At 42.2% G+C, this 12571-nt stretch overlaps 1 protein-coding gene across 1 annotated transcript in view; it reads left to right on the top strand.

Moving 5' to 3' along the window:
• Window positions 1-12571, top strand: part of pear1 (platelet endothelial aggregation receptor 1) — a 47020-nt gene that overhangs the window by 30033 nt on the left and 4416 nt on the right. The window contains exons 6-22 of the mRNA XM_023407163.2: window positions 796-1042; window positions 2791-2893; window positions 3310-3446; window positions 3990-4202; window positions 5254-5428; window positions 5631-5751; window positions 5845-6008; window positions 7029-7131; window positions 7972-8124; window positions 8234-8365; window positions 8508-8639; window positions 9150-9269; window positions 9866-10084; window positions 10807-10916; window positions 11058-11184; window positions 11895-11957; window positions 12288-12482. Of these exons, the coding sequence (XP_023262931.1) occupies window positions 796-1042; window positions 2791-2893; window positions 3310-3446; window positions 3990-4202; window positions 5254-5428; window positions 5631-5751; window positions 5845-6008; window positions 7029-7131; window positions 7972-8124; window positions 8234-8365; window positions 8508-8639; window positions 9150-9269; window positions 9866-10084; window positions 10807-10916; window positions 11058-11184; window positions 11895-11957; window positions 12288-12482 (2514 nt within the window). The remainder of the gene's footprint in view (window positions 1-795; window positions 1043-2790; window positions 2894-3309; window positions 3447-3989; window positions 4203-5253; window positions 5429-5630; window positions 5752-5844; window positions 6009-7028; window positions 7132-7971; window positions 8125-8233; window positions 8366-8507; window positions 8640-9149; window positions 9270-9865; window positions 10085-10806; window positions 10917-11057; window positions 11185-11894; window positions 11958-12287; window positions 12483-12571) is intronic.

Here is a 12571-nt window from a genome sequence, read left to right as displayed (position 1 = left end):
CCCCCAGAGCCGATCTTTAGGCTTCTGTAAAATTAACCATTTAAAACTTGTCCGTCTTGTGAGCTCCATGCAAATCTCCCTGCCGATTCTAAATTATTTGTTGGTAACTTAACACTCCTGAGCTAAAGGGCCAGATCTGGATGTGGAAGCATGGGGGAGATTCACAGTAATGTGTGGAAGAGACAGTCTGCCCCCACCCTCCACTCCCACTCTTCCTCTCTTGTTCCTGTTCTGTTGTTCGTCTTTTTGCTGCTGAACACATTAAATTTAATCACAGTTAGTTTTTCATGACATCATATACGCCTGTAAGTTTTAGGTTTATGGGAGGAAAAGTGAATTAGGAGAAACAAAACTGACACAAAACGATCAGACTTGCCCCGAATGCAAGTTACAATAATCATGTGTAATGTTATTTTGCCTTGGTGTTTTCAGTTAAGTTCCAGCATGGCAGAGTAGATTTGACTCAATGTTTGGAGAAGCAGGCATATTACTGGAAGAAGACTGGTCTGAATCCCTGGAAAATGTGGGCAATAAAAGTGAGAACCTCCCTGGTGTAAAAGTGAAGGGTGGTGCTGGATAAATACGTTTTAAAATCCAGGAAACAGAATCATGTACAAAATCTAATTTGGAGCTTAAGACAAAACACAAAGCAAATCTAAAATCCCAACTCATCTTTTCTACAAATAAACAAAAGAATCAGGGGTTGTGCTTCGGTATCTTGGCTGAACAGCATAGTCTGGAACAATATTCAATACAATATTCACAATCAATAACAGTTGTGCTCTTACTTTTCAGCCTGTGACGACAAACACTGGGGCTCGAGCTGCAATCAGCAGTGCAAGTGTGAGAACGGAGCTCTGTGCGATCCTGTGAAGGGGGCGTGTCAGTGTCTTCCAGGGTTCATAGGACGCTACTGCGAGGAGTCCTGTCCAGCAGGCACCTTCGGGAAGGGCTGTCTGCAGAGGTGCAAGTGTGGCACCGGGGGCTCCTGCGATAAAGCAACAGGAGAGTGCATATGTCGGGACGGATTCACCGGGACATTGTAAGTGCACAAAGCCAGAAAAATAATAATAATGAGGAGATTCTCCATTCTGAAATGCTGTGTTGACTTTGTAAATGGAGAAGAACAGTGACTGAAATAAAGTTGAGGTAAGTGGGTCAACAAAGACAAATAAGTTTTGTACAGATGTACTGAACCTGGCAGCTCATCCAATAGCCGTTAAGATATTTCACTGAAAAGCAAACATGTCAACCTCATGGTAACGCTAGAGGAACAGTCAGGGGATCATCAAAGTTCTTATGATTCATCCTCTGGGGACCATGAATGTCTGAACCAAATTTCACGGTGATCCATCCAACAGTGGTCGAGATATTTCGTTCTGGTCCGAAGCTGCGAACTAACCGACAAACATCCGACACAAGTCAAGAGACATTTTTAGAGCGTGGACAGTTAATTATTTCATTACACATCACTTCATTATCATCGAGGGTCTGACAGGCACAGATCTTTCATGGCCAACTACATTATTTTTCCACAACTCAATTTTAAGATGGAAAAAAAAAAAAGATGCTGATGTAGTGCATTATAATCCGTGAGTCATCTGTTACGCCCCGTTTTTTAGATGCCCCTGAGGATGAGTAAGCACTCAAATTCATCCCCACTAGATATTAGTGGAAACTATTACACTGCCAATGTCAAAGCACAACACGCCACTTCAAGCTAAATAAAAAAGGGGGCTTGGCAACACTGATCATGGGATAAAGCTCCTTGATGAATTGTGTATATCTGAAGTCTGTCCATGTTATTTCACCTCCAGGGTGTTTTAGAAAAATATAATATCCTAGCATTTTGTGCTACAGGAAGTTTAAGCCAAGTAATCTGATTGGTCAAAGACATGTTCCAACTGTGCTGATGATTCCCACAAAGCTTTTGTCCTGCCAAGTCTTAAAGTAATGAGGGAGCTACTGTTAGTCTTTCTTTTTTTACTCTGTCCTTTTTTCTACTTTTTCTACTATTTTTTTTGGAGAGAATATAGTACGGCAGTATGAACAGTTAAATGTTGTCTGTAAGGTCACTGCATGTGGATGTAACTGCTCCAGAGTCACATGTCACAACAGTTTTAAACTGTGAAAGTGGTGACATTAATATCTCATAATTTGTGCGCAGTGGTAAAGCAGAAATATTACAGTGTAAAAAATAACAAAGTAAAAGTTTAAAATTCTGCAATAACATTATTTGTGACAAAAATGTACTTTAAGTACCAAAAAAAAAAATTGTGAATTATGCGAAAATGGTATATTACATTATTGTATTGTAATTATTTATGTATTAGTGTTTGCATCACTTTAATGTTGCAGCTGATAATGGTGGGACTAATTGTAACTACTCTATATACGCTGCACAGCTTGACTCCATAAAGTCTTATTTATAGCAACACTTCAGAATTTATTTATTGATTATATTTTGTATTATTAATCTGAATCTGCAAAGGAACAAGTGACTGAAGAAGTGAACTAATGAAATATTGAAATAGCGGAAAAAATTAAATACTCAGGTAAAGTACAAGTACCTCAGAATTGTACTTGCACTTAGTTACTTTCCACCACTGTTTGAGCTGATGCTTGAATGACCAGTCTTATAAAACTCTGTAAATAGTCATTTTGTGCTTTTTTACTGTAGAACAAAACAAATACTTAATTCCTGAGGAATGTCCCAAGACACATGGAGTGTTTTTGCCTAAAGTGGTCCATTAATCCTCTATTAAGCATCGTCTTCATCCTTCTCCGCAGCTGTGAGAAGGCGTGTCCCAGGAAATGCCAGGCACGATGCCCCTGTCAGAATGGTGGCATCTGTAGGGGCAAAGGGATCTGCGCTTGCCCCCCTGGGTGGACGGTACGTTTTCAGCTTTAAGCTTGCACTGACTCTAACCTTCATGTTATCCGGGGAGGTTTCCAGATTTCGAATTAGCTCATGTGTTATGTTCCAGCTGGCTCCAGACTTTGGACAAAGTCTCTTTCTCATCTCTGACTTATTCCGAAAGACATTTAGAAGGCAACCTGTCGTCTCTGGAGACCTGCAGATTCTTGGTTTTCCACCAATGTGAAAAATTCATCATGAGGTTTCTTTGCTTTTAGAAGAGGAGACGTGATTGTGATCCCATCAGAGAGCAAACTAACAGATTATTCTCTGAGTAATTGCATAAACTGCTGGTGTTTTGTTCCAGTTTTTTGCACCGATGCACTCACACTAATTTGAGTTCATCAGTCTCTTTCTGCCTCTTGAGTGAGTTTTTCCTTGTTTCTCTGCAGGGTGCAGTCTGTACGGAGCGATGTCCAGAGGGAAGGTTTGGACCAAACTGTGCTGAGGAGTGTGTTTGTCACAACAGGGGAAAATGTGACCCTGAAACTGGACAGTGCCAGTGTGCTAAAGGTTTCACCGGTAACAGGTGTGTATGTGCAAGTGCCCCTTCGGAAACACAGAGTATGTGTCTGCATTTGCCTTTTCTTCACTCTCTTGTGCATGAGGCCATTCATGCCATTTCTGGTGTCTGGTATAGTCAATGACAGCTTCTCCCTTCACTGCAAGTGAAGAATCAAAACAAAAACTGTCCCCCAGGCAATGAGTGTAATTGAATCCTTAGTCAGACAAAGCCTGGTTAGATGTTTCAGCATTGATGTCCTTTGATATAAATCATTTGTGTTTGCAGTGTACTGATGTCACATTATATTACATTTCTGGTCACAAAGCAGTTGTTAATTTAAACCGTATTTCTGTTTTTTATGTCAAATTCAATTAAATATTAAACAAACACCAGAGACAGAAGAGTACAGACTACTGGCTAACATCATACTGGCTAACCGCAACACAAAACAGAAGTTTAGTTTTAAGTTTATGGCTCATGAGCGAATAAAGAACAGACAGTGTGCATTATTTCCCATTTGTCGAGCCTCTCCGTGTATCTACATAATGTTTTATGTTCTGCCCTCAGGTGTAACGAGGAGTGTGCTGCAGGCACTTATGGCCAGGACTGTAAAGGTGTGTGTGACTGTGCAAATGGCGCTCGCTGCTACAACATTGATGGGGGCTGTCTGTGTGAGCCGGGCTTCAGTGGTCCACACTGCAGAGACAGGATGTGTGCAACTGGCAAATACGGCATGCACTGTGAACGTACATGTCTGTGTCAGACCAAACACACACTCAGGTGAGTGGCTGCTGCCAGGAGAACAACGGGCTGAAGCTACAAAAACATTTCTCTGAGGCAGTGCTACACTGGAGGTAGAAACAGTTAGCTAGCTACAGGTACATGGCCACATTTAGACCTTCAGGGCTTCAGATTTGTGCTGCTTTCTACAGAAGGTGAGGCTTCTCTCCTTGTAAACATTAAGCAGTGAAGCATACCGTTTGAAAATACTTCAAATAAAGCACAGATCTCACCTTTGTAAGGCTGGTCCAAGTCAACACCTCATGCTGGAGGGCCTGGTGAGCTCCTGCAACCTCTGCCAACAAGGGGTCAGTTGGCTCTGCCCTTCAGACACAGCTAACGTTAGCAACAATAATGAACTAAAATAAATTAAAAATAATTTTTATTCCTTTATGGTACTGAAGAAGAGCCAGCTAACAAGAAAATCAATTGGTGATTTGAACCAAGTACAGGTTCTCTTATTGTTAGCTATGCTATGCTATCCAAGCTAGCGCTTACCTGTTTTGACCAGGCCTCGCCTTACTGAGTCTGAGTGGCTGCTAACATGGCACATCCACACAGGCGTTTTCACTTCACCTGATTGAGACTGAGTGGGCGTGTCCAGACTCTGCTTGATTGACATCTCCCTCACTCTCCTGTTGCACCTGCATCACTCTTGTTATTGGTACGTTGAGCTTGGTGATCTAAATTCAACCTGGGAGGTCTAATCAGCCAGAATAACTGAAAACACCTGTGTGACTGTACAGGTTAGCCAATTAGCTTAGCTTGAATTCTGCTCGAACTCATTCAGTCTCTTTAATCAATTCATTTATTTTTGATTTCAGAACAGTTTTGCCAATTAAAAATGACTACATCGACAAAACAAAATACAGTAGATATCAATACACTTACCCTAATAAAAACAATGAGGGAACACCCACGGCACACATACAATGGCACACACTGTTTTTGTCTTGGTGTGCGATAGTTCGACAGAGTCATTAGTTTCTCACTGCTCCGTTGTGTTTTTTGTTGGCATTTCATCACATCTACTTCTGTTTCTATTGTCCAGCTGCCATCCAATGAAAGGAGAGTGCACATGCCAGCCGGGCTGGGCAGGACTGTACTGTAATGAGACGTGTGCTCATGGTTTCTACGGTCACGGTTGCCTGGAGCCGTGTCTGTGTGTAAATGGAGGGGTGTGTGATAGCGCCACAGGCCGATGCCAGTGTGCCCCGGGGTTCACGGTGAGTGGGGCAGTTTGGCATCATTTAGCTAGAAATTACTGGGTGAGCTAATAAATCAGTTTTAAGAATCATTTATATTTATTCATTTTCTGTTGGTGTGTACACACTCTCAAAATGAATGGCTATTTTTACTGTACATGATACATCAAAATCTCACACTTACCTGCCTTATTGAAGGTAATATTATTATGTATTATTGTAGGGCGTTCACTGTGAGAGTCCATGTAAAAGTGGGACCTACGGCAAAAACTGCTCCCTGGAGTGCTCCTGTAAAAACTTCATCGACTGCTCACCAGCTGACGGGACGTGCTTCTGCAAAGAGGGTAAGACACTGAGACAGAGGAAACAGAGACAAAGAGATTAGATCCACCATGTTCCCGGTCCAGCATGGCTGACGGTCCTTTGTGTGTCTGCAGGCTGGCGAGGGCCGGACTGTTCCACCCCCTGCTCTGAGGGAACCTGGGGCCCAGGATGCAACGCCACCTGCCACTGCGCCAACGGGGCAAAATGTAACCCTGCAGATGGATCCTGCACCTGCACAGCCGGCTGGCAGGGGGCGCGCTGTGACCAACCATGCCCCGTATGTACCTGGATATGAGCTGCTTTTTTTTTTTTAACCTTCATTTATTTGTTTTAGGAAGTAGAAAAGAGGTGGGCAAACTCATACTGACAGATCCTTCAGATAACCTCAGAGTACACATGAAAAGTGTGAATTGTTGTGGCGTGCCTGTTTTTTATGCCGCAATCCCTGTTAGTCCAAGATGGTTTTCTCTAATGGGAGTCAGTAAAAGAAAACCTTGAACCTTGAAACATATATATATATATATATTTCCATAAACCTTCTTTCTCTCTGCAAAGGAAGAAGATTATACCACCCAGTTTGGAAAATTAAAAGCTAGGGCATCAATACAGACAATAAACCCATTTCGTTTTATGACGTGACTATAATATGAATTTGAGTCATAAAGACTTTTGTCAGTCAAAAGTGTGTAAACTGTAAATAAAATGGTAAGTTAGAAAGATAAATTACAACTGTATTCAAGTACAATTTAAAAAATATACTATATAAACATGTGTTGAAATAAAATATAAAATAAATCTGAAATACAGGAAGCTGCGAAGTACAAATTATGGCACAATATAATGAAAAGATGGGTTTCATTGTGTTAATTCCCCCTGGCTTATTCTGTCTGAAAACACACGCCACTTTGTAAAAACAATACAAACTCTAAAAGATAAGAAAAGTGCAATATATATTTATTCTATGTCAAGTTGAGTCGACAAATGAAACACTATCTCTGATCAGATGCATACACAAATCATGAAGGGTGATAATTATACATAACATGTTTGTTCTGGTTGGACAGTTTGTAGAAATGCGGTCCAGCTTTTCATCCCTTACCTCACCCTCACCCTGTATGCTTTAATCTAGAGTTTTGGATGCATACCCCCCTCGCCTCTGTCCTGCCAGCCCACCAGGTTGTCTATATAACAACACACTGCCAGTGTAGTATTTTGTCTGACTCTGACTGAGCTGGCCGAACGTTGAAGAGATTCCCCTGACAATTCTGTGCCCGTTGGCATTTGTTCACATGTGCAGATGGGCTCATTTGGGCCAGCCTGCCTGAAGAGGTGTGATTGTGTTCATGCCGACGGCTGCCAGGCAACCACCGGGGAGTGCCACTGTCTGCCAGGATGGTGGGGTAAGTGATGACGTCCTCCCGGTGTCGCTGCCAGCTTGGCTTTGGTATCACAGATAAGTCTGGTCCAATAGAAAATGAGTGAGCCACAGGTTTGAGTCTGATCACACTGTTCTCTGAGCTGAAGGACCAACAGTGAGACTGAATATATTTGCCTAACCTCAGTAACCAATACTTTACATTAATGTCAACCGTTTTCTTTTTTTGTTTTTTTTTTACCAAACCAAAGATTTTCAGGTTTTTAGGTTTGATTTTCCACCATGCAGCCATTAGTTTTCATTTTAAAAGTTATATAGGATAGATGATCCATCACAGTAAAGGTTTATTCTTATGCTTTTTTATATTTATTAGCATTCTCTGTAGTATTCAGATCTTTACTTACAATACTGTACCTGATTAGGAGAGTGGGCGTGTCCAGACTGCTTGATTGACATCTCCCTCACTCTCCGGTTGCACCTGTAGGTTGGGCAACTTACATCTTCATCATTTTTGTTATTGATACGTTGAGCTTGGTGACCTGGGAGGTCTTATCAGCCAGAATAATTCAAAACACCTGTGTGAGGGTACATGTTAGCCACTTAGCTTAGCCTAAATCTTCCTCAGATTCACCATCTGAGATGTCTCTGATTTCAGAACAGTGTCATTTTACTGTTTATTCTTTTTATTGAAGTAAACTCATGAATGCAGTTTTACTTGGATGTGAAAATTGAGTATATTGTAGTTTTGCAATTTTTATTTAGGTGAATTATACGAGTACTTTTTCCTGCCCTACCACTACAGTTACATCACACTAACAGCTGGGCTTCACTGCTTCGTTCATCATTATCCAATTTCGTCCTCCAGGTTCCCGCTGCAGTGAGCCATGTTCAGAGGGCTTGTGGGGGCGCCACTGTAACCAGACCTGTTTCAAGCATTGTCCCAACAGTGACACATGCTTGAGGGAAAACGGAGCGTGTGTGTGTCGTCCAGGCTACTGGGGAGTCACCTGCCAGAACAGTGAGTGTTATGTTATCGGCCAGCTGACAGAAACTGATCAGATCGGACCCTGAGCTGAACCGGATTTACTGTGTAACATCTGGCCTGGCTTCACTCTTTTATCTCCCAGAATGCAGAGCTGGTATGTATGGTGAGCAGTGCAGTATGTCCTGCCCGTCCTGTGGACAGTCGTACCGCTGCCATCATGTGACAGGAGAGTGTGACTGCCTGCCTGGATACACCGGACACAACTGTGATCAAGGTTGGCGTTTGCATCAACAATTATGCAGCGCACCTGTGTGCATATTCTCCAAGATTTAAAGTAGACATCACAGAAAATCTTCATTCAGTCTCCATATAAACAAGTGCAGGTGATTTAATAAGCTGCACTGTGTGTTTCACAGTTTGCCCAGCGGGTTACTATGGCAAACAGTGTTCTGAAGTGTGTGTTAAATGTGCCAACAACTCCACATGTGACCACCGGGACGGGCACTGTGAATGTCTGCCTGGCTGGACTGCGACTGACTGCTCCATACGTGAGTGCCACAGGACTTAATGTAGCTGTAACTGCAGTGAGGAGAGTTGGGCTGATCTCTGAATCCTTTGGTATAATTTACTCAGTGGTCTCATGGGTGTGAAAACTACAGCTGCCTTGGACGCCCGCTTGAGTGTTATTATTTTTCTTAAATTATCTACAGTCTCTCAGGGCTGCAGTTAACCATTATTTTCATTGATTAATCTGCAAATTATTTTTAGATGAATTAATCATTTGCTCTGCAACATGTCAGAAAACATAAGTGGAAAGAATCCTGTTATAGTTATTAGTTAGCTGTTCAGTGTAATATTTCTCCGAATTTCAAACCAAAATTCTTTCAGACAGATTAAAAAAGAGCAGAATATTATTGTATTTAGCATTGCACCTAATTCCACTAGTTGCAACAAAGTTGGTGAAATATGTGCACACACATCATCATTGCATCACAGTTAAATACTTATCGCACGTGTGATGCGTGGGTGTTTTACTGTGAGTACCGTGTGTCTTTCAGCCTGTAGTCCAGGACGTTTCGGCTCATTCTGTACTCAGACCTGCTCCTGTCCGACCAACCTCAACTGTGACCGATTTACTGGAGACTGCGTTTGTGAAAGTGGAGATGACTGCAAACAAGGTATAATACATACATGATAATCTGCCTCTTATATGTGAAGGAATCACATATATTAACTTTTTGTGATTGAAGTCAGTCTTTTCCTAAAACACTGCCTTGATACTCCTGTTGGAAACTCTGTGGGCAGCATGGCTGTGTCTGTACTATGTCAGAGGTGGAAAGTTAAAGGTCCTATATTGTATAAAGTGAGACTTCCGTGTCTCGGTTTTATATTAATACTGTTAAAGTATCAAAGTGCTCAGTCCACAGAGAAATGCTAATGCTAATGCCTAAAAATGAGCCGTCAGGACTTCTTTAAGTTTGTGATGTCACAACAAAGCAGTCACCACCTTTAGCTATGCCCCGGGCCACGCCCACTTGGACCAACCTTGCAGGATTTGGTTTCTCTGAGTGTTTGATCAGGCTCAGAGCCTCCTCTCTTCTGATTGGCTCACCGGTCTGTTGCTACTAGAGCTCCAGAGAGAAGCCTGAGAGAGGAGATGTAAAACTACATTAAACCACAAATATATCTTCTTATGGATCAGCACTTCAAACAAAACACTGTCAAGGTGTAAAATATGGGACCTTTAATGAAAGCAAACTGACCTGTTTGACAGAATCACCTGAGCAGTCAGGGAGCGTTATGGTCCCCCTCCCTCCCGGTGAGAGGGAGTCGTGGGGGGCCATCGGCGGCATCGTGGTGCTCGTCATTCTGGTGGTCTTGCTGCTGGCTCTGCTGCTGCTCTACCGCCGCAGGCAGAAGGACAAGCAGAACAACACGCCGACTGTCTCCTTCTCCACCAGCCGCACAGTCAACTCAGAATACGCTGTTCCAGGTACAGTAGACATGGTGTTTGAGATCAATCAAACACCAATATAGATTTTAAGGTGATGTATATTCTGCTTCTGACATCTAATGCCTCATTGAAACTATTGTGTTTATAATGAAAACAAAAAAGAAATGTCTTCATATCCATCCCTTTGTACACGTGACACATCTGATATCTTTTAAAATCTAGAGATCACATGCTGTGTGTGTAATGATGGATCCAGCTCAAGAGACTAAAAGCGAAACATCTGGCATTTAACAAGTGACATTAATTCACACTATTTTATTTATTACTGACAAATCAGAAGTTATAACAGGTGAGACCGTGTCAAAGACAACAGCCTCTGTGATATTGCGCGTGTGTTTCTCAAACTTGAGATCACATTTCCTGTAAATGTCAGTCTCGACTTTTGCAGGAAGGCGTGTTGCTGCTTAATGGTTTATTGATTTTAAACCCGATGCAAGTCATATCTTAAAATGACCACTGAAATGTGGTGGAGTGAAATCATTTCAGATGCTGAGCAGTGCACACTGGGTAACATTTTCAAATGAATTAGTCGTTATATTTTGATGTTTTTTTTATAGTTGTTCTTGTGCGTAATCGTTTTTGGTTCTGTCTCATGGTTGTGTTTTTTTTTTTAATCAGTGATCCACAGAGATGCATTTTATTGACCTTGCGGTAACTTAATAGCGGCAGACGTGATTCCATGTGTTTGTTTTGGCCTGCAGATGTTCCTCACAGTTACCACCACTACTACTCCAACCCCAGCTACCACACACTGAGCCAGAACAGGCCTCCACTGCCACACCTCCCCAACAACCACGACCGCACTATCAAGGTGAGTGTCAGCTCTGATGCTGAACAACTGGTCATGTATTCAGGGCTGTGGGATCATAGGACACCACAGTAGGCGCAGCAAACAGCTCTTTTCTTCACATTGTTGATTTCTGATTGGTTTATCATTCTCTCTGTCATACAGAACACCAACAACCAGCTGTTCTGCAGTGTGAAAAACATGGAGCGGGAGAGGCGGGGTCTGTTTGGGGTCGAGAGCAACGCCACTCTGCCTGCCGACTGGAAACACCACGAGCCTCGCAAAGACACAGGTCCGTCTGAGCGGCTCTCCGCTGTGTGATTCAGTTACTTAACATTTTAAGTGAAGACACTGATGCAGAGAGACCTGCAGCTGTTAGAGTAAAATGAAATGAGTGGATTAACATTTACAAGCCAATAAAAGTAAGAAGTTGGTTTCCTGACCTTCTGACCACAGCTACATAAAAATAATCAGTAAAACCTGCAATCTTACTGCTAATGTGACCGTCCGCTAACACACCTAAATGGATTTCCTTAAACACTGAAGTTGTCTAATGTGTTTAACAATGAAATAATCATTCTTTAAGACAGTGAATACCAGCAGAAATGATCAGCTATCAGCAGCTAAAGTATAAAATACCTGTGTTGATAATGGCCTTTAGATATAACCAAATATTCTCACCACAACAGGCAGATAAATGTAGAGACTTTCAAGTCGAGGTCATCCAGGAAGAAAACTTAGAAAGTAATTTTTTTATACAGTCTACAGGACACTTTATCGACCATTACATTTCCTTTGGACAGAAAATCACTTCAGTCAACAATGCACATCTGATACGAGACTATAAAAATAATAAGGGGCTTCATAAAAAGCGATAGTTGCATTGCCAGCGTTAACTCACCTGGTATTGATTTTGCAGGTTTCCGAAGCAGCTTATCTGCTTCTGATTAGTTTGCCATAAAAGAAAAAGAAGATGCCAGATTTGTCTTTTATTGTTTACAGGAGCTTTTGGAATCGATCGGAGCTACAGCTACAGCGCCAGCCTCGGAAAATATTACAGCAAAGGTAGTTTATCGCCCTGTTTTCACCCTTTTTTCCTTTCATATTACTTACTGTTGAGAAATGGGAACACCAGAACTATATCAGCGAGGTGATGCTACATAAAACTACACGATTACATGATTATCAGCCACATAAAAGCTCAAAAAATAAGATATTTAGCTTTTTAAGATAGATTTCTTTTGTAATACACTGCAAAGTAAATTTTACACACGATAACTTCTGTCACTTGTCAGCCATGCCAGCGTGGCAGTGCTGGTCATTGTCAGTTAGTCGGTCAGTCCAATACTTTGAGATATTTAAACTTCTGTCTCTTTGCGTCCTGTGTGGTGACAGAGCTGAAGGACACGGTGGCGGCGAGCAGCAGCTCTCTGAACAGCGAGAACCCTTACGCCACCATCAAAGACCTGCCAGGATTGCCCTTCTGCCCCCCGGAGAGCAGCTACATGGAGATGAAGTCGGCCGTGCCCAGGGAGCGAGCATACACTGAAATCAGCCCGCCGCCGTTCAACACGGGCACCTTACACAGAGGTGAAGCACAAGTTTACACCTCACTACTGTGTCACAACCAAAAGAAATACTCCGGGTGATCAGGTAGATACTGACAACACAGTTCAACA

Source organism: Seriola lalandi, unplaced genomic scaffold (genome assembly GCF_002814215.2).
Source record: "Seriola lalandi dorsalis isolate HSWRI2012SDOR001 ecotype SW California unplaced genomic scaffold, Sedor1 jcf7180002054330, whole genome shotgun sequence".
Lineage (NCBI taxonomy): Eukaryota > Metazoa > Chordata > Actinopteri > Carangiformes > Carangidae > Seriola > Seriola lalandi.
This window is presented reverse-complemented; position numbering and strand designations above follow the sequence as displayed.